The 27169-nt window shown below is 40.0% G+C and overlaps 1 protein-coding gene across 4 annotated transcripts; it reads right to left on the reverse strand.

The window, feature by feature from the left end:
- Positions 1-1629: 1629 nt before the first annotated feature.
- Positions 1630-26661, reverse strand: RUFY2 (RUN and FYVE domain containing 2). 4 transcript variants are annotated; one of them, XM_039554240.1, is made up of 18 exons: positions 26589-26661; positions 23963-24136; positions 23356-23473; positions 22056-22157; positions 20868-20991; positions 19213-19274; positions 18586-18651; positions 16759-16825; positions 15458-15559; positions 14889-15005; positions 14147-14314; positions 12876-12973; positions 8907-9026; positions 7029-7158; positions 6358-6452; positions 5017-5065; positions 4036-4113; positions 1630-3219 (listed from the first exon to the last, which is right to left on the reverse strand). In XM_039554240.1, the coding sequence occupies exons 1-18, from the start codon at positions 26590-26592 to the stop codon at positions 3076-3078; spliced, it is 1818 nt and encodes a 605-aa protein (XP_039410174.1). In that variant the 5' UTR covers positions 26593-26661; the 3' UTR covers positions 1630-3075. The 4 variants fall into 4 exon arrangements, with proteins under 4 accessions (XP_039410174.1, XP_039410173.1, XP_039410175.1 ...); XM_039554239.1 differs by having other exon boundaries at positions 16759-16828; XM_039554241.1 differs by lacking the exons at positions 23963-24136; positions 26589-26661 and adding an exon at positions 23894-23959 and having other exon boundaries at positions 16759-16828.
- Between the last annotated feature and the right edge of the window lie 508 nt (positions 26662-27169).

Below are 27169 nucleotides of genomic sequence, written 5' to 3' on the forward strand. Positions count from 1 at the left end.
GAGGAGAATGGAATTTATTTCACTAGAGAATGGGTGTCAAAGGGACTGGAAGAGCTGAAAAGGGTAACTGGCATAGGAAGCTTTCCAAGCACTGGAGCAGTGCTGGCTAGGAAGGGGAGGGAAAAAGTTCGTAATCATTTGAACCATTATCGCTCTTCAGACCTAGGGGGTTGTTGGTCTGTTGCCAGGGAAGCTGAGGTGTTGCCCAAGTGGCAGTGGTAAGACCAGAGTTAATTCAATTGCAGGAAAAAATACCTCACAGGAAGGTGGAGGAAAGGTGCACTTGAAGGAAGCTGGTTTTTACCGTGGGTATAGCAGAGAGAAAATCCTGCCAGCTCTGCAGCGCCTCCTCGCTCGGGAACACCTGGGGTTCCATCTTGGGAGAAGCAGCCCTGACGCCTTTGGAGAGCAGGCTGGGGTTGTGCTTTGAGCTCTTTTGTACAACCAGGCAATCTGCAAAGAGACCACTGCTCTTCAGTCCCAGCCAACGCAATTGCACTGTGCAGGACAGCGAGTCCTGCCTGCCCGCCCTGTCCCTTCACCCTTAACGAGAGCAGCGTTCGGCCTCGAGCCTTTCAGCTCCCTGAAGCAGCATTTAAAGGGCAGAGGAATCGTTTCTGAGAGCCGTGAGCAGAGGTTGCCCAGTCCGTGAGGCCGGGGTAGTTTCATGGCCGTGTATTAATTACAGCCTCGGCTCTGGCAGCGCTGGGAGCTGCAGCGCTCCGCTCCTGCCGGGAAGCGCCTGTGCAGCGGCCACGTGAGGGCTGCCAGGAAGGGCCGGGCGATCCCTTCACTCCCGGGCAGGCGGAGCAAACACGGTCCGTCAGACCCTCGAGCCCTGCGCGGGGAGCAGCAGGAGGAACATCGGGTTGTCTCCGGGTGCTTGCTAATGCCCCCAGAGCAGGGAAGCAGAAGTCGCTACATTTCCCAAGAGGAATAAAATGCTGGTCTGATCCTGTCTGAACAGTTCCAGGCTCTCATGGGTACCCCCACAGTTCGTCCTGTGCACTGTGAGAAGGATTTGGAATCAAGAGCAGGGTTTTACAGAAAGACGAAGAAGATACAGCATTAATCGCAGTGGTGTCCAAAAACCTTAAAAGCAGGCCAGGTATGTAGTTTGATGCCAAGGGAAATGAAACCACATGGAACATCCAGCATTCATTTTGTTCAAGCCAGAAGTCTTACCTGCAGTCAGTAACAGCAATCTGAATAATTATACACTTTTCCCATGCAAATAGGGCAGCACAGAGGGGAGGAAAAGATGGCAGTTAAGCAACAGAAATTAATTTATTGCACATTATGGAAATGGACGATATTCTTATTTTAAAAGATTGCCTATTTTAAATTATTTCTGTTTAGTTGCATACCTTTTGACAAGTTACTTATTAAAGCAGTACAGATTAGCTTTATCCTACCATCTCTATCCTACACCAAACCCTACTGCCTCCATGCCCCACATACAGCCCACCTGAAAACACTCAGGAAGCATGTGAGCAGCAGCTGATTGTGTCTTTAGCAGAGTACCCCATTTCCCAGCATAGGCAAAGCTTTCTAAGCAACTTGAACAAGTCATAATAAAATAAAATACTCTGAATTACAAATTTAAATAAAGTAACATTATTCTCTTAGTTAAGTTGCAGATTACTTAAATTTATTTTTTTCCAAAAGTTATTTACAGATTTACAAGTATTTGTGTGATATTTTACAAAAGGTTACATCACGTCATTTTAAAAACATTTTTCTTTACAAAAGCTACATAAGCAACTACACTGAGGAGTTGAAAAGAATAGCTATGTTAGCTTTTAGGATATTCACTAAATTCCTATCCTCAGAGACAAAGCCAAGCTAAACAAAGTGCAAGGACAACTAAAAGACCTGTTTGCAAGCCTCCCTTCTGCTGTCAGCAATGCTACTCCAAGCCCATGGCTGAAGGAACTACGGGGCTGATAATTCTGGAGAGGGCTGGAGCCCATCCTAGGAGTGGCTAAAGGGAAGAGGGTGCAGTGCAGTCAGGTGGAAGTGACGGCAGTTTATCAAAGGATATTATTTCTATTTGCCTACGGAAAGAATAAGGATTTTCTGTTCCAGCAAAAGTTACCGTGTCAAGAGCAGTTAGACTCAGAAGGGCTCTAAAGTGCTCTGCAAAAACATGAAGTTTAGGAACCAACTCTGAAAGACGGTGACAAAACAAGGAAGAACCTTCCTGTCCAACACAAAAAGGATGTGGTCCCCAGTATTTAATCCCAGTCTTTCTAGGTGGTTTCTAGAGCTATGCAGTGACTACACGGACAAGCTTGAGAGCATGACTTGCATGAAAATAATGCAGAGACTTGTTCAAGGTTACAGACAATGTCAGACGAGGTCTGTGATGAACAGCTCCCTTTTAATGGAAACACAGATATATCAAATTAATAGTTCATGTGAAAAAATCATTCAGCAAAACACACCTTCCTTCAGCAAGTGCCCTGAGGCACTGTTTGTTCCCTGCCTGACAAAAGCTCCCCTTACACCTGTGACTGCACAGAACAGAGCTGCCAGTGCAATACTCTTGGATGTATCAAATCCTGGTAATGAAGTAAACTAATACACGGTATTTGGCAATAATTTCTCAGACCACTGCATTAATTGCCATACTTTTTTCCAGTACAATTGAAAACCAGCTACTGCATGGTTTTGCTTCACAACAGCCTATTACAGGCACACTCTGTGGCAGGATTAGGTTGAACTTGTGGCACATTAGCCTGTAAGAGTATCACCTTTCTCCAGATCATCTTAACAACTAAAATACTCATCCAATACACATTGACACTGAGTCTCCCATATAAACTGCCCTGCTTTCTCACAGAAGAGCTGCTGAGCCATTTGGCATCTGGATTTTTTTTCTTTTTATAGGTGCATTTTCTACATTTGGGTCCCATTTTCTGCATTTGTTTCAAGAGGAAGCAGAGCAGTAACTCATCCACAGTACCTCGAAATTGCAACTCTACACTGCTTACCTGAAAGTCTGGAAATACTGCTGTACACTCTTTAGTGGGTGTTTACAGGATGAGCTAAATACCAGAATTTATAAATATCTTATGGCACATTAGAAGAACACCTCTGTATAAGTATTGCATGGCAGGAATCACAGACTCGGACAGGCTTTGGTGAAGAGGGCAGAGGCAGTTCATTGTCAGAACAGGCATTGCAGAAGATCTCCCCACAGTTCCTACAGTGATGCTAAATAATGGGCAGAAGATTAAAAATTTAAATTTACAACAGAAATGTACCTGGTAATTGGATACCAACAACCAATACACACAAAGCAATCCAAAATGTAGTTCCTTTCACTTCTTGGGTCGGAGAATGGAGTTGGTTTGCAAAAGATAACTCATCTACATCCCAAACTATGATGCAATCCTACACAGATGTTTGTCTAGGATTGCACCACAGACAGATACATGGTCTGTCTAGGACCACATTATATATATATATATATATATATATGTATATATATATATGCTTTGAAGTTTTTATTCAAGACCTGAATTAAGAATATATTCTGCTACATAAAAATACAGCATGAACAATGATATTCAAAACAGTGGATGCTTCTGTCAGGTAGGTAATTGAGATTTAACATAGAAAGGTAAAGAAAACTTCCTGCACACATTAATAAAGCATGGAAATTATTGTCACATTTTACTTTAAAATGACAATAAACTCATATTTTCTTACTCTATTGTATAAAAAATGCCATAAAAAGACTTCTACACATGTCAAATTCTAACAGTGCCAGAGCTGATAAGAGTTTGAGATAACAATTCCACAAAGTAGTTAAATAATTTTTAACTAAGCTGCTTTGTGGAACTTCACCAAGACAGTGTTTCTTTTGAAATTAGGGCCCAGCTTCATTGTATGTTATCAAAGAACTAGAAAAACATCTGAAAAATAACTCTACATTCACCTGATCACTGACATTTCATGCCACACCTCTAAGATAATTAATAATTACATAATACTTGTGAACAAGTTGGGAGAAATTTTAAGTTTTACCTTCCTTTTGGAAAGTGAAAATTCCTTTTCACATAGCTTGCAATGAGTGGCCTCTTTGTCCTTCAACCAAACCTGGCCCTGGAGAAAAAATTATCATAATTTTATGTATCTGATGAAGTTAAACTTTGAGCTCCAGGGGACAAGACAAACCAAGAGCAGAACATTCACTGTTTGAATGCCCAGTGCCCTGGGACCAGTGTAATGTCACAAAGACACTCTAAAGCAGCACAGGACTGCTCCAAAACACTGCAAAACCTTAGGGGCCAAGACAGACCATAGGTGCAAAGAGAACATAGTAAAGCTGGGAAATGGCTGAGCTGGAAGAACAGTAAGGCATCCAAGCCTCAGAGTGAAGCCTATGTCCCTGCTCATCACGTGGGAACAGTCCTCAGGATGCAGGGAACCAAAACCAACCAGGACAGTATCAAGAACTGTCAATTTCCTTCTGTTTAAACCATTTAATAAACCCAGGAATCTGCTCAACCATTTCAGACACTTTTACTCAGACTGCAGTAATGTACCAGGTGACACCAGATTATCAAACGTGCAGACAAAAATCTCTGCTCTCAAGTGCTCCCTGCTGTCTTTAGAAAGTCCCAAACCTGTCAACATTACACATCACATTTTAACAGCTTTGGTGCTACAAGTTTACTTATTTCCTAGGATGATCAAATATTTATTGATCACTGAGGAGTACTATCTGTTTAAGCTCAGCTGGCTACACATTCTGTCCCAGATACACTCTGTAAATTAGAGAAGGGTGTGTGCCATGGCAAGAAAAGTGCCAAAATGCATAGCTGTGCATCAAACAAGGCTTTTTTCCAGGGGGTTACAGGGAGTCTGTGGTTCTCTCCCACTGGAGAAATCATACAATGAGTCTCTCTGGAGTAGTTGCTCTTGGAGAGAAGTCTTCTCAAGCTTATGAAAGATTTCAAAAAGAACAGTTAAAAAAAAAGTTTATTTTCTCAAAATGCTACTGACCTGCAATGCCTTGTTCGCTTCTTTTATATCTTCTATTTTCAGCTTTGATCTAAAGAATAAGATAATGCTGTTTCAAACTTCTACATGGTCAGTTATGCTCTAACAACTTAAAAACCTGGTTTGAGAACTTAAAAAATTTTAAGCCAAGTGCTCTGAAGAAGACCACATGATGTCATCATGGAGGAAGCAGCCTCCCCACAGCCATCCAGTGCCAACCCACTGAGAACTGAGTCATGGGAGACACACACAAAGTTATTCTATAGGGCATCAAAGGCCACGTAAATCACAGCAGAACTACTGAGAAGACAGAGATGATTAAATGAAACCTCAATACCACGTAAAAATAAGGAGAGTGGGGCTGGCCAGGTGACCCCTTCCATCCTCTACAGACTGTGCTGGTTCTGCCTGGGATAGAGTTCATTTCCTTCCCAGGGGCTGCAGGGTCTGTGTTTTGGATTTGTGCTGAACACAGGTTGATAACACAGAGATGTTGCTGTTATTGCTGAGCAGGGTTTACACAGAGCCAAGGCCTTTTCTGCTCCCTGTAGGGCCACGCTGGGGAGGAGACTGGGGGTGATGGGAAGCTGGGAGGGGACACAGCTGGGACAGAGGACCCCACTGATCAAAGGGGCATTCCAGACCTGATCATCATGCTCAGTATATCCAGTGGGGGAAAGGAGGAGGAAGAGGGGTGGGGGGGCACGCCAAGGTTTGGAGTGATGGAGTTTTGTCTTCCCAAGTCACCATTCCACGTGATGGGGCCCTGCTCTCCTGGGGGTGGTCGAACACCTGCCTGCCCATGGGAAGCACTGAATTAATTCCTTGTTTTGCTTTGCTTGCAAGTGTGGCTGTTCTTTTTCCTACTAAACTGTCTTTATCTCAACCCTCAATGAGTTTTCCAGCTTTTACCTTTCCAATTCTCTCTCCCTGGTGCGAACAGTGGGGAAGTGAGTGGGCAGCTGTGTGGGGCTTGGTGTCTGGCTGGGGCTCAAGAAGATCAGCACTGCCCTGCTGGAGCCAGAGCTGTTACCTTCTCCTTGAGGCTCTTCTGGGATTGCCACAAATGGCAAACCAGGCAACTGTTCTCACTGCGGAACAAAGCCTAATGCCCTTCAAACCAGGATTTTCTGTTCACAGCACTGTCCTTACCCAGGAACTTACAGGTACCCCACCAGCCAAAAATAAAAATTAACAGGCCTGACCTAACTAGACATACTGACTTCTGATAATAATATTGTCATATACTGTCTAATATGCATGACCACTGTCCCACTATTTTTCTTAATTCAAGTTTACATGACAAAAATAATATGTATAAATGATCATGAATAATGAAATTACTCGCTCAGCTTGGATGCCAGTTCTTGGAGAGCAGCTTCTTGGTCTTCACATATGCTTTTCAGTTGCTTGTTCTTTTCCTGAAGTTTAAGGAATTCCTTAAAACAAAACAAACAAAATAAAATTAAACCAAATTATTCTCAAATTGTGTTTGCCCTACTGCCTAGAAAGCTGCTCCTACTGAAGCTGCTCTTGCTGAGAAAGCCAGGTCCCTCACACTATTAAGGTTCCAAATCCAACCTGAACAGCAACTGCTCAGGATTAAACTCTCTTAGACCCCAAGAGATAAAGAAGCATTTCTGCTTCTGTAGCCCACTCGAGGGAGAAAATAAACCCAACTGACTGGAGAGCCCAAGACCACTAGAGAGCCATGGGTATGGAGTCAGAGAAAAGCTGAAGCACTTTCTGGCCTACACTGAGAAGGCAGAGCCTTCAACACAAATGAGAAGGGAAAACAACTATTTCATTTTTCCTTATCCAAAGTACTGAGTTCTGCTCTGAGGACTAAATGGGGAGTTAAAAGCCCACTTTTTTCCTTATTCTATTTGTGAGAATACATTAATGTAATTTTTCTTATATATTTGCAGAATTTTTTTAAAATACCATGTCTAAGTCCATAATTAACTTTGCAGTCAATTTCTAAATTACTAGTAAAAATTTGCTCCAGAATTTACTTTCTTAAGATTAACTATTTCTTGGGTCTCTGTTCTCAGATGAGATACAGTTTCCTTTTCCTTTTGAAGATCATCCTCTAGGGTTTGCCGCCACTCTTTCTCTATCTTCAAATCTGTTTCCAGCTGAAGCCTAGAACAGAGAAAACAAAACAGAACAAAAATCACTGTGCACAACAGTATCATTTTTAAAAACAAGACCAAGTTTATTTCTGCGTGCAATAGACTATTATCATAATAAACTATTAACTTACATGTTTTCTAAAACAGAAATAATGTGTCAATATAATGATATTTTAGATACCAGTGTAATAAACAAAGCACTGTCACTCACAAATGCTTTTCAAAGTAAGTTTATTTAAAGGACCAAGAACATGGCATAATTTTGAAGAGCTGACCTTTGAAATGAATAAGAGACAACTAATCACAAAATTCTGAAGTGTTTTTAAAACATGCATAAGGCAAAGCCCCTTAACTTTATACAGCTTGTTTCTAAAATAAACCAAACCAACCACAGTGTCATTGGTGATGCAGGAAATGATTGCAGGTATCTCTGATACCATAAAAGTTATTTAATTTTACACCCTTGGATGTGAATCTTCTATTTTAGACTAAGGTTTACGGCATTTTGAACAGAACTGAAAATAAAGGGGAAGGACTTTAATTTAGTATTTTTATTGAGCTTTCTACACAGGTGACGTTCAGCATAAAGAGGCATACAGATGCTATCAACTTAACTGAACTTCAGTTAAAGGAATTAGGACTACTCTGATGGCAGACCCATTCTAGCTGGAATTTTAGTATTGGTTTCACAGAAGAGTTGGTGTTTAGAATGTTATGGAGAATGCAAAGAGTGGAAGCACACTGCTCAACCTTCTAGATCTAAACTGTGCCAAAACAGTAAAAGAGGAAAAAAAAATCTCAGAGTATTCATGCAAGGTCTTTTGATGGGAAACCTACATCCACATTAATTTTCCTCTTTTAAAACCAAACCCACTTTTAAAGGAAAGACTTACATTTTGGGACACTACCACAGCATCTGGCTGGAAAAGAAGTGAACATGACCTGGAGGTTTCAGAACTGCAGAATTCTAAGGCTGGGGTCTGAACTGTTCTTTTGCCCAAATCTGCAGAGGTGACTGTGGTAGTAAAGTGAACATTTGTCATGACAGTTGAACAAGTGTATTAACATTCAGAGTTCTCAGAGGCAGGGGAGTGCTAATAGCTGGATTGGAAATCACTAATTTTTAAGCCCCAATCTTTGTGCCAGAGATTTACTTAAATAACTGATGCTTTATCTTCCCAAAGACGGAAAACACCTGTCCTTACAGGGAGCTTTTAACATTACATATTGATTTAAATTAGTACTGAAGGATGTAACGGGAGAAAGACTAGAGGGTTGGCTTTTACATTAGTTTTTAACTTTTATGACTCCAGTGGATTTTCACTTTTTATTTCCTGTGCAGAGGTCGTTAAACCCCTTCTACCTTATTCTTAAGCTGGATCAACCAAACCACTGCTATGCCATTTTAAGTTACTTGTGGGCTTTGTTAAAGCGTGTTTTACTACTACTCCACTACATATTTCCCCCACTTAGGATAATTTCCTACTGAATTAAGCTGGCACTTTTAGCCAAGAAATAATGCTGTTCTTCCCCTTCCTTTCAAGCTGTATGTCATTTTAGAGGCATCCAAAGCCAGCTTGGCTTTCTTGGAATGACATATTTCCATCTGCCTTGCCAGTACCTAACATAAAGACCTTTAGTATTTACATTCTGTTCAAAACCATTTAACAACAACCAGCCTGTATTAGGACAGAGGACATATTGCAATGTAGAATGTTTACTGCCGTGCATTTTTCCAAACAGGAAAGAAATACTCACAGCTGTTTCTCCTTCTGGGAGAATTCGTTCTGCAGGCTTTCAGATTTATTCACATACTCCTGTTTAAGTTTCTCATCCTCAGCCTCAGCCTCCATTTGAGCCTTCTCTGCTTGCTGCAATCTGGTGTAATTCAAATCAACTTTGGGTAAAACTGAAGCTAGAACTAGGGTGTAGAGGGTGAAGAAGACAAATAAAAGAAAAATGGGGAAATAGAAACATTTCTAAATAAAAACAAAGTTTGGGGGAAACTCACAAACTCAAACGAGAAGTCCATACAATGCCTAGGGAACTAGCTCCTGGGTTTGCATACAGTAAGAGAGTAATCACTGTAAGTAATCACTGTTTTATTTTATGCTCATGAATAACAGGTGCCAAAGCATGATACATATTTTAGAATTGAAGCATTTAACTTGATGCTTTTCTTTTTCCTTTAGCATATGTTCATATGTTATTTTTGAAGCTTTTTTTTCCCCCAAGTAAATCCTGTACTTGGCTTGCACTAATCACCCATTAAGACAGGGCAGAGCATGTGTTGTGCAAAAGCAGCTCAAAACAATTGAGGCATAAGGTTGCATACAGAGCACTGCAATCAGACAGCAAAAAACTTAACTAGCCTAACACAACAAAATACACCCTGACAGGTCCCACTACATTTATAGAACTACCTCAACTACATCATAATTAATTTAAATAGTCTGTATTAAAAATAATGCATTCTTACACTGGTTAAAATAGCTCCATATTATAGACAAATAAAAATGATTAATCAAGAAATGAGGGATTGTTTTTTGATTTAATCTTTTATTTCTGAATTCCAGGTTTGTTCAGCTGACACTTCCCTTGGAATGCATTAGTTCACTGTGGCTCCTCTCTGGTTACCTCTTCAAACCAAAAAAAGGTGTATGTAATGTAACAAAAGTAAATGTACTGAAAGGGGACTTGTGCTGTATCATGGTTGCACCTGTCTGGAGAACACAAGCACCTGTAAAATACCACTGAATGTCCCCATCTGATGCACCATGTTCTGCAAAACTGTTCTAAGGGCCTCTCAGGTAAGTGGTGGGAGAAATCAGTGAGATGGTTGATTTCTCCCTTCCCAGCCGCTCACCAAACACAGAACAAATCCCAACTTGCAGTGTCAGCTAAAAAAAAGATGTGTCAGCAACATGTTTGCACTTGTGCTTCTGCTGATGAAGTTGCACCAGAGGGAGTTTCCAAAAGCTGCCAGTAAACAAGTGAAAAAGGCTGGAGTGAAACTACCTTATAAAGGGTGCGCTATCTCACTTAACTATCCCAGGGGTTTTAAGAATGCTCTCAGTCACATTTGCAATGGTAGTGCACAGAGGGCCAAAACGTGGGAAGGACAGTATTGGGAAAAGCAGGTCCCTCCCCTGTGCAGAAGCTGAATGAAACTACAGAAGACATCAACACCAAAAGCACGTTAAACACTTTCCTAAATCACAAAATCAACTGCACAGTTGTTTCCACAAGCAAGGCAGAAAGGGAGCTTGCTACCCAGAAGCTGCAGCACCATCCCCTAGCCCAGAGCCAGGGCTGGCTGCTCTGCTGAAATTCAGGCAGATGCTGAGCTGGCCCCAGTTTGCAGCTGGATTTGCCATTCAGATGGTACTGGGGCAGATACTTGTTTGCATAATAACAGTGAGATGGATAAGGCTCCCCTTTCTGCTATGGCCTACCTGTTGTTCTCATTCAGTGTTTCTGATTTGGGTTTTCTTTGCAGATGGAAGATACTTATTTTTATTTTTCAGTAGCCAGCTCATGTTAAAGGCTTTTTCTGCCTCCAAACCAAGGAATAAGCTAGTACATAACCATGCAGTAGAAATCCTTTCTGTGTTATTGCATCCTGTCCCCACTTTTTCAAACACATCCCCTTCTGCTGCAAAACACAGATTATTTTCCCAGTCAGCTTCCACTACAAACTCCGAGCAAACATCAGGAAGCTTATTAAGGGCAGTCAGCAGCCTAAACTCTTCTTTCTGCAGTGCAGGCAAGCAGCAGCTCATAGCAGAAATATGAGTTGTAAAGGCTGCCTAATGATGCGTGGAGGGAGGGAAAAGGGTTTGGGCACAACCACAGGTGCTGATCTCAGTGTACACACAGCCAGGCAAGATCCTCAGCTGACAAACAGGTTAGGCAGCTTCAGGATCTGGGCCCTAATTGTAAATCCTACTCACTACTACACCTACACCAGGGCAGCTGTGCTAGGCAGGAGTCACAGCTACGGACTTTGCTGGAGCACTCTGTCTCTGTCTGGAGTCCCACACAAATCAGGCTCCAAACACATTTTCACTCTACGAGAGTATTTTACCCCACATGACATCAGGGAGATGGAACTGTGCTTTAACTGCTTGATGCCCAAAGCCTATCATTCCTTCACTGTACACACAGAACACAGATGCTGACACCACCCTCTTTTCTTACATCCATCATTCTGATAGAGCTCAACTCCTTTCCTCAAACTCCTGTCACTCTATTTAAGAAACAGTGCTAGTTACAACCACAAAACCCAACAGAGAGCGTGCTTTTGGGATAAATACAGCCTAAAAGTGAAAAGAATAAGCAGGGGAGAAGGGAAGTATTAGCCAGAAGGGCTACTTTTTAAATCTCTAGTACCAAAGAATCAGAAAAATCACTAATTAGAAACAAGCATCATAAAAATGTACAGTCAAAGTAAAGATATCTAACCTCTTAAAATAAAATTTGACAAAGAAGTGATTCAATAGCATTAGAAAACTAGCTTACATTTGCTTAATAATAGTGCAGTAATTTACTTTTTTTTCTCTCTTTTTTGTTTTTTTTAGGAGGGGTAAAGTGAGATCGGAGATGATGTTCTTTCAGAAAACAAAACAGAACCCAGCTACGATCAGTTACAGTGCAGGATTTCTAATACCACTTTAAAGTTTTAATTGGAAAATTCTGAAGTCCTATTTTATCAGCAATAATTTCAACACAAGAGATCTGGAGGAGCTTTCAGAATGATATATCCTTGACAAGTTTATACTGGTGCTGAGCCTCATTGCTGGCACATTTGACGAATGACATTGCAATAGTCCTAGTTTGAGTTAACAGATCTTTGTCACTTCATGAATGCAGTGGACAAAAATCAAAGACAGATGAAGGCAGCAAAACAGTAAAAACAAAAATTGGGATAAAAGAATAAAAAGAAAAAGAAAAAAGAGGAAAAAAGGATGTCAATAAAAGAATATTCATGTCACTAATTTTTTTAATACATAAGCATGTTTTTCATAATCAGATTTAAATGAAAAAAAAGACATGTCAAACACCGACATGACAGGGCTTATGGATATGTTATATTTTACAATTAAAAAGGTTAATGTTGCATATAAGGCCACTAAATTAAAACATATGAATCACATTTTAATATTATGTAGTACATGCAGTCTAACCATAATGTAAATTTGTATTTTGGAATTTTAGTCTTTCACTTTTCAACCTTTCAGCATGAAAACTCATTAAGTCATTGAAAATAATGGCACTTCCAAAGCAATGGACAACAATTACAACAGCTTCAGCAAACAACCAGTGATCCTTGAAGGCATTAATGTTTATATTAAGCATATGCTTAAGTATAAGCAAGATTAATGCTTCAGTTTCTATTGCATTTCATTCAGGTGGGGAAAAAAAAGTAGGCAATAATGAATCAGAATTTTGAAACAACTGAAAGAACAGCTTCTGATATCAGCATAAAAACCTAGGACCAGAAGAAAGATGGTAGAGGAAGAAAACTGAAAGATTGAGTTTGTATTTAAAGTGAGTGTGTTTGTCAAACAGGAAAAAAAAAATCCAACAGCAAAGCACTAATTAGAAGCTTCAGAAAAGTCTGGTGTAAATGTTCTAGTTGAAAATTATATTTCAATGGCTGTAGGAATGCAGTAGGATGTAAGGGGTTGGAGTAATGAATGAAGAGAAACAAAGATGGGGCTGTACCTTTGTTCTAGTTGTTTCATAGTTGCATTAATTTGATTGGTCTTATCCTCTAACCGACTAATTATTTCATTCTTTTCTTTCATAGCATCTTCAGAAACCTGTGTTATAAAAGAGGTTAAAACTGAAATTGGTATAATTACACCACTATCTCATGGGGGCTTTTTCTTCGGTATCTGAAGGGGAAAATGTTGAAATGGCTTCAGGTTTTGATTCTTTTTAAAGATTGCCTTCTAAAAACCCTTGAGGACAGTATGTAAAATCTTATGCCTAGAAAATTTGTAGTTTTATACTTTACAAGCGTAGATGCTATTTAATATTCAATAAGTAAAAATGTTCCCCTTTGGTTTCCTTCCTTAGTTAATCAGTTTGGAAATCAACTTAAATTCAGTGACCAAGTAGCCCTTCAGAACCTTACCAATAAAGAGCTAAGATGCTCAGTCCAGAAAATCACCAAGGTTCTCCGACAAATCAAACCCCCACAGATCCTAACACTGGAGAATATTCTCCTCGTATTTTTTTCTCCAGCTCTATTTCTGTTTCTCAACCTCCGGTCCAGTTTCCTCACACTTGCAGATGGAAAAGTAGAATCCCTTGTCCATCACCTCAATTGTCTCTCCGCAGCGTCCTAATTTTTTCCCCTCATTCTGCCACAGATTTGTCTGGTTTCTTGTGCTGGTTTTCATAATTTATTCCATACAGCAAATTCATGTTCAGCATAAATAACTCACTGGTATTTGGTCATTTGTTAACTGCATTTGGGGTCTCTGAGATCCATATTCTCCCAAAAAAGGGATTTCATTGTTAGAGATTTTTTTAATTTGTTAACAGAATTAAAAATAAACCCAAAAGTGTAATTAGCTTTTTCCATTTAACATAATCTTGTCTTCCTTCCCTTACTTTGGAAGGTCAGGGCTTCTCTTCAACTCTCCACTATGTGCCTACATTCTTCGGGCTTTTTAATACAACGCAGGCCAAAGAAAAGTCATTGCTACAGTACACTGTTACTCTCTCTGTTTCACATAGGATATTATTAGGCCATGATCTTATCCTCACACTTTTTTCTTGCCTAAACCCAGAAAGTGACTGCCTTAAGAACTTCTTTTTGTGAAGTTATGTTTGCATGGGTAATGTTCCAAAATGTCAAGCTGACCTAAGAAGCGCAAGGAAACCAAACCTCCAGGGACCAGCAGCATTCAACTGAACAGAATGGTAATAAAGCATTTCTCTCCCTTTGATCCTTTCAGCAGTTTAACAGCAGATTGTCCCTTTACCTGCAGCTTTTGGTACATTTCCATGTTAATTGCTTTAACTTCATCAAGCTGCTGCCGCAGGCCGATGAGGGTGTCCTGCTTTTCATGGATATCTTTCTCCAGCAACTTCATGGCAAGCTCTATCTCGTGTTTCATACTAACTTGAACCACTAGCTCATTCTCCATATCCTATAAAACACAAGCACAATGCAACACAAAGTATTTAAATAATTATGTAATGTTTTATTTCTGTTTTGAAACTCCAACAGAGCTGCAGCACCACCTATTTTACCACTTCAGAAATTCTGCCCCTCTTTAGCTTTGCAAATTACCCATACATGTTACACTCATACACTAACTGACCAATGGGGCTTTTTAACTTTGGGAGAAGACAACTCACATTTCAATAAATTACCCTGCCAATGTTGCACAGAGTTGCCTATATATTAATTACAAAAATAGAACTAAAGTATTTGTATTTTCACAAGAAAGATTTAGCATAGATAGAGAGCATACAGTATTGCTAAAAACTCACCTAAAAATTTATCAAAGAAAAATGTGGGGTTTTTACTGTTCTTCAGCAATATTATTATAGAAATATTGATGCTCTGTAAAAATTCCCTTTTTATTATAGGCAGTTAGAGAAAAGGCTACTGAAGTAAATTAAAGGCAGCATCTAAACTCAACAAAAGTAGAAATATTCCTACACTGAGCGTTCTGCAGCGCAGTCTGCTGCAGAGGCGCAGTGCCAGGGAACCCTCACCTGTCGCAGCTGTGCCTCCTCCCGGAGCTGCCTGCGTGCTTCATTGTACATCTCATCCAAGCCCTGCCTCGAGTGTTTGTATGTCTGAAGCTCTGCTTCAACATCCACTTTAGTTGCCTACAAAGATACAGAGGTTCTGTCTTTCTTCATTGCAAGTTCTGCAGTTTAATGGCATAAATTTAACACTTGTGAGGAAGATAAAGAAAAGCCTAAAAACACATTCTCCAAGCATGGGATAAACATAGAAAGAGCTGTTTCTGCTCTGTGGCCATTGGTTTGAGAATTGAAATGAGAATTGAGTAATATTAACATCTATACTGCAGTACTGTCCTCCTTCAGTGTCACTTGAATATGCAAAATATACATAAGGTAATAAAACAATCTAGTGTCCTAGAATTTTAATTTACTTATGCCATTTATAAAGCTCCACAGATTTAATAGGTCCTTTCCCTCATGAAAGTTATTTCAGATTTGGACATGTTAAGCTTACTTCAAGACAAGATGTACAAATTTTGAACAAAAATTAACCACATTATGTTAAAATACTAGAAGTGGTAAAACTAACATACCTCTAGATGATGCTGTGTCTTCATTAAAATCAGAGTATTTTCACTCCTTAATTGATGGTTTTCTTCCTGAAGTTTAATTATATTGTTTTTGGCTATTGCTAACTGAAAAGAAACAAACAAAAAAGCTCACTTTTTTGAGTAGAAATAAAGAAAAAAATATTCTGATGAATGCAAGACCAAGACACACTCTGCTCTATTCTCCCTGTCTGCCAAACAGAGGATTAGTTGTTTTTAAAGAAAACATAAAGCTCCTGGTTTTAGTAATGAGTCACTTTCATTACACAGCAGCAGCATGTTCAGGATACTTCACTGTTTCATGTCTGGTGAAGAACATGCTTTCGTTTCATTGCTTCATTATGACTTAAAGATACATTATGACTTAAAGACCCTCAACTCTCATTCCTCATCCTCAACTTTTTCTTTCCACTTGGCTTCAGGTTCATCCTGTTTTATTTCCCTTTTTTGGCATCTTAACATATCATACTGAGCAGCTTACATAAGAAAGCCTCCCCCACATGAAAAACGAACATATTTACAAAAGATGACACTTTATAACTGGGCCCTACAGTATATACACTTTAATGTCAGAATTATAAGCCAAAGAATCAAAACAGCTGGACAATTGGGCTGAAGGCTTGTAAAGGAACCAGAACACTCTGAGAAATAAACACTCAGAAAAAATGTTTTCACTCTCTCTGGGTACGTTATTCACAGAGTGAGCTAGCTATCCCTTCAGCAGCTGAATTTAGAGTTTTCAATTTTCCACTTCATTACCTTAAAAAGGTGCTCTGTCTTATAAAGCTAAAAATATTGGAAACTAGTCAAGTATTAAAGGTAACCAGAAATATAGGCTATAAACACAAACCCAGAACCAGACAAATCTAAAACCTGTATATAAGCACACAGTAAACAAGCAAGAAACAATCCTTTGGCTACAGCTGAGAACTGGAACAGAAATTGCTTGGTGAACTACTTTCTGTCTCTTTGTAGTAACTGGTGTCATCCATTCTGGACTAGTCATCTGCACAAATCAGACTGACATCTGGCATTAAGAAAGGATTCTCTTCTCATTTTTTCCAAAGTTGGAAACTGTAACATTCTACAGAATTAATTTACTGATGCTAGAGGCTACCTGGCAAGCCGACTTCAAAGCCCTGCAGCGGCTGCCCCTCTTCCTTAGGCCAAAATAAAGGTGAACATATTATCCAGAACTTCCATAGATTAAAATAATGCAAGTATATTTAGAAAAACAGTCTTTGAGAGAAAATAATATGCTATACATTACTAAAATAAAATAGTACCTCTTCAATCAGTTTAGTGTTTGACTTCTCCAGTGAGTCAACTCTTGCATGTAGACTGCTAACTGTGCTACTGAAAGAGAAAAAGAAACAATGGTATTCAAGATTACATCAAAACCCATTCAACCAAGCTCAAAAGCTTTAATGCAAGGTACAGTGACTAATGGTTAAGAGCTAAGAGGTCTGTTCCCATTATTGGAGGTTTTCCTAAGAAAATTACTCTCCTTTGTTGAACATTTATGTACTTCTTTCCAACTCTCAATGTCATCCCTCTAACTCAAACTCCTGGTTGGCTAAAACTTCCCATGTGCTCTCCCCTTCCTTTATCCTCACAACTATATTGCATCCAAAAGAAAAACAAGTTCCCTTAAAAGACAATCCCAGTGTTCTTTCGCCCATATAACAAAACCATTCTCCAGATTCTCTTCCTCCAAAACGCATTCCTTTTACAAAATCATTTGTTTCTCCGCATTTTTTTGAGATTTGTCCTCAGGCTATCTCTTTCTTGATGCTCCTTGACTTCATTTAGGAGTCTCATCAGAACTTTATTGCCTTTTATTACTCTGTTGTTTTTTACAGTATCAAATTACATCCAGGCCTTTTCCATAACCTGATTGCCTACTTCTACAGGAAGCACCTTTTTTCAGGCTGCACTTCACACACAGGAAAACAGAAAACCTATTCTGTAACACCATTTACTTTTTCACATATTTCTCTGTGGTGTCCTCGGAAGTTGCCAGTTCATTAAGAACGTCAGGGAAGAGAAGGTTAATGCATTTTAGGATGTCTAAAAAGGAACAGCTGAACTGAAGTAAAATAGAGGAGAGTTGCTGAATCACTGATCTGGCAGGAAATTCTATGCATAAACCAGCATACGAGAACACACAGAGGCTCACCTGGATAATGGCATCAAACAAATAACCACTGTTCTTACTTGTGGTAGTTCCTTTCTCCTCATTTTCTTTCACTTTGCTCAGATTTTCTGTGCTGTTGAAGGTTTCTGCTCAGTGACAACATTTCAGAGCAGAATATCCTTACTCCAACAGGAGCCTTATAGCAACCAACAATCCAGATTACCAGCATTAAAAACTTTAAAAGATGATTACATTTCAAAAAGGATCCAGATCACCTGTGGTACAGATTCTACAGAAGTTCTTTGTGGCTTTGTTGTTTGGTTTTGGTTTGTTGGGGTTTTTTAGCTTTTTAGCTCCTCAGACTGTCTAGTTTTGTACAATACTCCTCATAGAATTTAAATCACTGTTCTTCTATATTCACAGTAACAAACACAGTGGTGGACTAGGTTTGTTACATCCAGCAAAGTAAGGGGAAAATGCTGCTTTCCTGAAAATTGTTTCAACAGGAACCACAACCTACCACATACAAGTAGCTTCTAGCAAGCAACGAGCTTATTCAGTTTCAGTCCTAGGCATTAAAGCCAAAAACTAAAATATTCTGAAAGGCAAAGAAATAAAAATATACAGATTCACCAGAACACTCAAAACTACTTCTGACAAACTGTTAAATAGAACACAGTTAGAATCCAGACCAAGCTTTTCCTTCCCATGAAGTTATGAATCATGAGGACGTTCACCACTCTGGCCTGCTGGTTTTGTGTTTCTTTGAAGAATAAAGGTTTTGACTGTCCAAAAGCATGAAAACTGACACTTCCTGAGTCTCTCCAGAAGAGTGTCTTTTCCTACTTCACTAAATCTTCAGCCTAAACATGAAGAATTTGCAGCTCTTTCTCTGAAGTTCTCTCACAGAGCTGTGCTACAAAAGGCATTTACCTGTAAGCCTGCCCTGACACCCATACTTCAAAGTAATACTTACTTCAGTTGCCTGTTTAGTTCCTCAACATAATTCTTTTGGTCCAATATTGCAGCAATCTGTACATTTCTAAAGCAAGTACAAAATAAAATTAACTTTAACAACATGATGTGCTAAACTATGGACTGAAAATACACATATTTACCATGTGCAAATGTCCATCTTAATCGTGTTTTTAAAAAGAAAGGAAGCAACTTCATCTCACACTCATGAAGGCAATATATCAGTGAGACACAAAAAAATCCAATGCTTTAACTGCAAATGATTTCTCTACATGAAACATAACCTACACAGTCTGAGAAGGATAAGGATGTTTATTTACTCTGCCATAACTCTGGCTCTTTTAAACACTGACCAAACCCCAAGCTGAGGGCTTAAATGCCTGTAGGTTCCTTTTCACTGCCACCTGGCGAGCCTCCACTACTTGGGGGCAGTAGTGATGCTGCTGAGGTTTCCTTCAGACTGCAAATATTCTTCCAGCTGACTAGTAACACAGAACAACACACTGGGGCATTTTTCTCAGGATCAGAAGATTTCATCTTAAGGGAACGAGACTTATTTCTAAAAGAACAGGCCCCAGCCAAGAAATTGTTAACATGCAAAATTAGGAGGTATTTTGTGAGGACATACCTTTCTTTACCCCCAATGTCATCATCACTCTTCAAATACACAGAGAAATCGATCACCCCAACCTGGTGGAAAGCAAAGGTACAGCTTCATATCATACAAATAACTGTATGGTTATTTGGCTGTTGGTATTTACAGCCTTGTACTTATGCAATTGATAAAACCTCAGTTACAGCATTTTTAAGATTCGTCCACTTTCAGCCAGAAGCTGAAAAACCTGAACTATAACACTTTAAACAAGATTTTACTAAGTTTAGTGTTTACTTGGTTTATACAATGCTCTCCTGTCAGGATCCTGTTTGTTCTTTCCATGTCTTTTCTAAAAATCTCTCCTCCAAAAACTTTTTTAAAATATATTTTTCCTATTAAAGCAAAATACCATCGCTATTAAATAAGGTGAAATGTTCTATCTGTAAAAGTTACCTTAAATCAATTCACTATGGCTGCACAAACACATTTCACCACTGAGTAGTATTTTTTTAACATACCAAAACAACGCTCCTGGCTATGACTTCCATCAAGCTCCAGAAGTTTGCCTTTCTGCTCAATAAAACCTGCTGCTTCTGGCTTCTCTGAGAATGTGCCTTCTTCATACTACTCTTCACAAGCAGAATAATTCTGGATATTTTACAAATGTCAGATTTGGACAAATTGCATTCAGAATCTCATCTGCACAGCCACTACTACCTTCTCAAATCGAGTTTTATCTCTCATGCAGCAAGGCCACCAAATGACCTGGATAACAGAAGCATAGCTAGCAACAGATTTTGTGATCCATAATACACATTTAATTCTCAACGTGGAAGAGCAAGTTGATAAGTTTTCTGTAATTACAGGCCTGTTGATGTTATATTTTCTTTTACACAAGATCAGTGCCTGAAACCAATACTAGACAGTAACTAGAACGAACAACTGAGGACAAGTTAACCATGTGATTCAAAAGCACACACACCCAATTAGCTGTGACTTTTCTTTCCCAGAGGAACTGTTTTTTCATCAAATACATACTGAATATAGTAATAACCACTTAAACTATTATGATTCTTTTCCACAAAGAAGCTGAAAAAAAAAATCAGGGCTGAACACAGTCCACATTTATTTACAAATACAGGTGTATCTGCCTTTAAACAGAATCTGTTAATATTTTCTTGGAAAAGATTAAGGTTAAAAGTCAAAGCCCGTTGTAAAGCAGGAAGAATTCCAAGTCTTGCTTTGCAGAATCGAAGTAGTCACCCTCTTATGAGGTCATAAGTGAGTGTTTGTTTCAGGTCCTTGTATCATTCCTGTGATGTCCCAGAACAACAATAAATGAAGCAAGCAGGGTAAACTGATCATGGAACTATCCTTGTCCCACAGAGGAAAAAGATGGGTCACACAAGTGAGATGCAAAGAGCTCTGCATTGCTACAACAGCTCCCATTTGAGGACAAAGCACAAAACTTCACCCTTGCACTCTGACCATTATCTCAATCTAAACGTCTGACCCAGCTGGTGATAAGGGGGTAAGGCAACAGCCCCACAGATCCAGCAGCTGGATCATCACACCCTGAACAGTCTCTATGAAGATTTCTAACAAGTCACAACTCCAAAGTAACAAAATTCACTGCACAGGAAAATCTCACAGATTGCACATACATTGCTTTACCTGGATGGACTTACTTGTGAATCCAGATCTTCTCCCTTCACACACAGGTTGGCATCAATCACATTTAGCCCAACTAACAGCCCAACAATAACTGCTCCTTCTTCCTCCATCATTAGTGCGTGATACTCATAAAACTCACTGTGTTAAAGCAGAAAATTGCATCTTACTGATTTATTCATTATATATACATCCAGTAAATTAATAATAAGTGACATACACATCTAAATTTCTCTTATTCTAGCCTTACTACAACATCCTTAAAGATGAACTGTGCCTGCCCATACTTTCACCTCATAAATATTTAAAAATTCAAAGTGCATGGTTTGTCTCAGAGACTATTAAAAACAAGGATACTGCCTTTGGCTCCAGATGGCTGAGACATTGTTGGGGGGTGGGAGTAACAAGATTTACTTTGCCTTTAAAAGAAAAACCCAAAAACCCCAGAAAAGGCTCTACCCTACACCTGCTATTAGCCAGTTTTGAAGAGATACTGCAACAAACGGATGTTTGGCCACACTGAGTCAGACAACTCTTAAGTTGTTAAGAAGCAAGCAGTGCAAAAGAAGAATGGTAAAAAATTACTTTGTGTGAAACAATGTCTGGAATTTAATGAATACATGCTTGAAATTCAAGGAGCCAAGGAAGAGATTACATGGATTAAAGAGAAGCATAAATGGCTGAAATGCTATAAAGGTTTATAAAATATAAATACTTCACTAAACAAAAGAACATCAGGACTTTCTCCTCCTTGCACATTTTAAATAAAATTTTAGATTCTATGTAACAAACTGTGTTTCCAATGGAAAAGCCCATAGCTGCTGAACACCAATGACAACCTGACAAACCAGCATTATCTAGGCATACAAAGTAAATCTTAAAAATACGTATAGCTTATAAAATTGAAATTAAGATGAGAAGTATCCTTCGCTGTTTGTGCTTTAATTACTCCATCAGACAGGAAAAGTTATACTAGAAGCGAACAATGCCAGTGTTAGAACTGTGAAAGCAAAGTTCAAAGCAAGAGCCCTCTGTGCAATGGCAGCTCAGTGGAAACCACACGCATGGTAGGGATGTAGGGATGAATTCACCTCCTCTCCAGAGGTTTCAGCGCTAGTTCTGCACGGTGGGGGAACACAGGATTATTTTTTAGGAGACTAAACCTCTAAAAACAAATTGCAAACAAAATCTAATTAATTGTTTACCTGAGGAGATCTCTCTGAATGATTAAACAGCGAAGATAATCGGCCATTTTCTTCTGCATCAGTGCTAACCGTAACCAGGCCCGGGCACGGCCCAGCGGTGTCCTGAAACAAAGGGCATGAAGACAAACAGTCCCAAATTAATAACATATTGATTAAATCACGGTCTTTAACACCTTATTAGTCTACTGGTGGAGCAATTGGTGTTTCTGAAGGTGTATTTTAAACTATTAGTTGAGCATCACCATCTGAAAAGCCATAATGTTTAGGCTTTGACTCCAAGCTTTGGGACAACAGAAAAATTTTAAACTACTCAGCTGAGCTTGGGAGCAGACCCTGGAAAAAACAGGAGTATAGAATGCACAAGAGCCTGATAATCTTGAAAGTCCTGTTTTCTGCTGAAGTAAAATATTTGCAACTGTTGGGACTCCTTTCTGCAATTTGTTTATAAAGAGTTCAGGGGAAGTGCAAGAAAATGAATTGAATGCCCATCCAAGCCACCACGGCAGCTTCCCTTCCCAGTCCTACTCTCTGGCTCTACCCAACACTTTCTGAATCCTACCTTTACTAGTGAACAAATTCAGGGCTATCTTAGGAAGACAATGCAAAAAACCATGAAAACAGATGTAACTGGCAAACACTTATATCCAGCAAAGTACACCTGGACCTTTACAAGTTCCTCTTCTAGTGCTTGCATACTTACAAGTGGTAAGCACATAAATGAAAAAAACCTTCACAAGTTGTATTAAAATAAGAGCAACACACTTGGCAAAGGTTATTATTTCCTCTGGCCTGCCACAAGAGTAAATAATAATTTACATGCCTATGTGCTTTAGATAAGGTCTAAAGCTATAAATTAGAATCCTTATGCTGCCATATACCAATCACAGCATAACCAAGCCCTTTTGGAATTTCATGTATGGCCAATTATAAAGATAAATACAAAAGCAGAGTGCAGTGGAATGGGAGGAGAATAAATTTACTTCTGAGTAGGACACTGCAGGCAAGAATCTGAAAAGCTGCCTAATTCTTTCCTCTTTGGTATGTCACCTTTTGGTTTTATAGAGCCTTTGCTACCTGCACTCATTAATGTTTGCTGCAGTTCTAGATTGCAGGAGTGAGTGATACACAACCTGCTCCTTTTTGCATTGCTGTTATCCACCTTCCATTCACCTGTGCTCTCCCCCAACATCATGTGGTAGCTGTTCAAAGGCTTGATTAATGCCAAATAAAATCATGAGACACCTGCAGATTCTCAGTCAGGTCCTTTATTTTCCTGCTGCATTTTACCAATACTACTTACTTAAGGCCAGGCAAATCTCTGACACTTGCTGCTATTTCCTCAGCTTCTGGATATAATTTCTCCACAAGTTCCAGAGGACCCCAGATGGTTTTATTGTAACTTAGAAAGGATTTTCTTACTACAAAAAGAAAAATCAAGTAACTGAATTAATTGAAATTACTGGAGTAGCTTCCTTCAAACTAGCTGGTGTGTGAAAAGGTTAACTGCTGAGTCCAGACTTCCAGATAATTCCTAACTGAGACACTGGTCAGCTCACCAGTATCCAAAGCCAACTTCTAAATTACTTTGCTGTGAATATAAAATCGATGTGCTGAAATAAAATTAATATAGAAAGGACGTTTAGCTAAAAATATATGCTAAATACACACATGCAGCTGTGGTAATCCCTGGACCGCTTACAACAAATGGTGTACAAAAAACCAAGTTGGTAAATGTGGAAATATATGTGAAGAATTAATAATTACACTACTCATTATAAAAGGTGACCATTTGCATATTTTTCAATTCTTTATGCAACACTACATATTTTTTTACCTACTTCAAGAAAGAAAGGAAGAAAAATGGCATGTTTGGGATGAGAAATATGCAGCTAGACCAATTTCCACACCTTTCAGGCCATGCTTCAGGCAGTGCTCCATGACAACAAAGAACTGCTGCAAAGGTGGGTAGTCAGAATCCAGAGTGCGCCCAAAGCTCAAGGCTGATTCAATGAGTCCTTTGATACTCAATTTAGCCATGTTCAATAGATTTGCTCTTTCTACAGCTGTAGGGTCCTTTACAGCTAAGACAACAGAGAAAAAAATGTTATGGTTCAAGTGTTAGGAGTGACACAAAGAAATAAAGTGCTTCATAGCTGCCTTGTTCAAAGAAAAACTTACCTTAACCTAATAAACTCAATAGAACAATTCAGTAGGTGCTATAAACCACCATGTCATAGAAAAGCATCCCACGGAAAACACATTCCTAGTGTTTTAATAGGTGAATGAAGTCCCGAGAGTTCTTAGGTACCATGTTGTCTCACCAGGTCTCAGAAGCAGCCAAGTCACTGCAATTTAACACAGCACCTCTGCTGCACTCCAAACTGCTGCATGGCTGCAACCAGTGCCCCTCCCATGGTATCAAAGCAGCCTTCCTATTAATTTATGTATTTATTTGGTGTATTACAGCCTACCTACAGAAGCAGACATCACACTTTTTATATATTATCACTTTCCACTGCAGCTTTAATTTCACAGTGACATGAACACATGCCTTCCTTCTCAGGCTGTACAGAGTCGCTGCCACTAAACCAGGAGCATTTTCTAGAAAATATTACGTACTGAAAATTCAGTTTCTCATCTAGCCACAAAGTATTTTCTACATGGAAAATCTTAAGAATTAAAGGTTTTGCTTTAACTTGAAATTTTTGATAAACTTTACCAAGTGTACACTGCAAAAATACAATTGGGGATTAAATCTAGTCAGTAAAAAACCCACAGCTTTTTACAATCATCTTAGTCTGACAGAATGGACAAGGTTCCTCTTCTCAGAACTCCTGCTACTGAAAACAGAGTGCTCAGGAAATTCTTAAGCTTATTTTCATTTATAATGAAACAAGTCAAGCGTTCAGGCCAGACTATTTTCTCAGAGACAAAACAAGCCTCTGTTTATTCACTATGATCAAAGTAACCTGGAAAGAAACAAAAGAGTTGATGATTTACTGTTTAATTAAATCCAACAAATGAAGTAAAAAAAAACCACTTTTTTTTTTTGAGACATTGAGACATAGATGTCAAAATATCTGAGGAAAAAATATGCATCTGAGGAAAAAACGTGAGCCTGTTCCTCTGCAAATCTGAGTATAGGTATAGGGCCTTATCTGTTTGCACATCAGAAAGCACAAAGAGCCCAAATCATCATAACAAATGGATATTTTCTCAGCTCCTCAACAGCAATGAAACTACTTGTGTCATTTCCTGCACAGTTTAGGCATTTAGGGATTAGATACTAGAAACCCTGGAAATTACTATCTAGTATTCTGTTTCCCTAGTTGCCTGCCAAATACCCAACTACCCTACTATCATACAACATAACCTATCTCTGCTTTCTAGGAAAAAAAAAAAAAGACTGAGATTATGTACCTGAGACAGCCTTAAAAACTACTTTTATAGTTCCCCAGTACTTCAACAGAAAACCTCATAAGACATTAGAAAACAAACAGAGATAATTAGAGACAGGGCTCTGGCAAAACTGTACTCAGTTAGCAGCCACAGCCCACTGGTTCGTCTCTTCCTTCCTTCCTGCTCAGCTGCTGGGGACTGATCAACCCCACCAGGAGCAGCCACCAGCACAGCATCCCTGGCTGGGACAGGAGGAGGCTTGCAACAACAGGAGCCTTTGTGCTGGCAAAGCACACATCCTGCTTTTTTATTAGCTTTGCTACTGACAGTATTAAATACAAGTGTTAGTGTAGGAAACGCCTTGCTCAATGCAGACTTCAGGTGGGTAGCTCTCCCTTGCTACATATCCTGTCTATTTCCCTAAAGGCATCATAAAAATTCCTTTGTCAGGTGACCTCATTTTGACTTCTGGAGCTGATCCTCCTCAGACAGACTTCTATGTCTGCTATCCTTTTAATTATCAGCCCTCTTGTCTGTTCTTTCTGAGGTGAAATGCATTTTAGGTCTGTTTTTAAGTGCAGCGTACCTGCATGGTTTTTTTTAATCTGCTTCTTAAAAAATAAATGATAAACAAATATTTTAAAATTTAAAATCAAGATTTAGAATTTAACATCGTGTGTGAAATCCTAAATCGTAGCTGCTGCTCGAGTACTCTACGGGGTACTGCACAGACAGCAAAACAAGCTCTGCAGAGCTCTTCTCCCCGAAGCAGCAGCCCCCGAAAGGGCTATTTGCAGGTGGCACTGCTGTCGCCAGCATCACCGGGTCTGACGAGGGGCTCGGCCTAGGAGGCGACATTCCTCCGCGGCTGGATGAGCAGCCGAGCCCCTGCGTGCAGCCGCTCCGGCCGCGGGCTGAAGGCGCTGTCCCTGCGGCAGCGGGAGCGCAGCGGGAGCCTCTCCCCGCCGGCCGCAGCCCTCCCGGCGCGGTGCCCGCACACCGAGGCACCGCACGCACCGCGGGGCCCCGATACCGCCCCGTGCCCGCGCCCCTCGGCCCGAGCCTCAGCCCCGCGTTCCCCGGAGACCCCCCCGCCCATCACGGCCCCGCTCCCGGCGCCGCAGCCCCGCTCACCCATGGCTGGAGAGGAGGAGCCGCCGCCGCAGCCGCTCCGTGCGGGCCCGCGGCTCCTCCCGCCCCTCCGCCCGCGCGGCGCGGCGCCCCCGGCGGCGGGAGGACCCGCCCCCGGCCCTATCGCGATAGCCCCCCCGCCTCGGGCACTGCCGCACCGCGCCCGGCCCCAGCAGCCCGCCGGGAGAGCGGCATCGGCCGCAGGGATGGGCAAGAGCGCCAGGGCAGCCTTCGGCACAGGAAGGCTCGGACATGAGCTAAGCACAATCAAGCAGCACAAACTTGAGGCTTCTCTACCGTTCTCTTGTGACATAAAGCTTATATCCCTAGCATTTATTCCAAATAATAATTCTCTAGCATTGGATAACATGTATCAGGATAAATAGTAATGTTCTAGAAAAATCTGTGAGTTCAGTGCCTTCAAAGGTAACTTGCTGGGAATCAAAACCAGTATTAAAAAAAAAAAGTAAGTTTTTGGGGTTTAATTTTTAAAAGCCCTAAAATGTGAACCTGACTAGAAAAGAACCAAAATACGCTATGGTGTTTATCATCAAGCATGTTTGTCACATCCAGATGGAATCTCA

The sequence above is a fragment of the Corvus cornix genome, chromosome 6 (assembly GCF_000738735.6).
Source record: "Corvus cornix cornix isolate S_Up_H32 chromosome 6, ASM73873v5, whole genome shotgun sequence".
In the NCBI taxonomy this organism is placed as follows: Eukaryota; Metazoa; Chordata; class Aves; order Passeriformes; family Corvidae; genus Corvus; species Corvus cornix.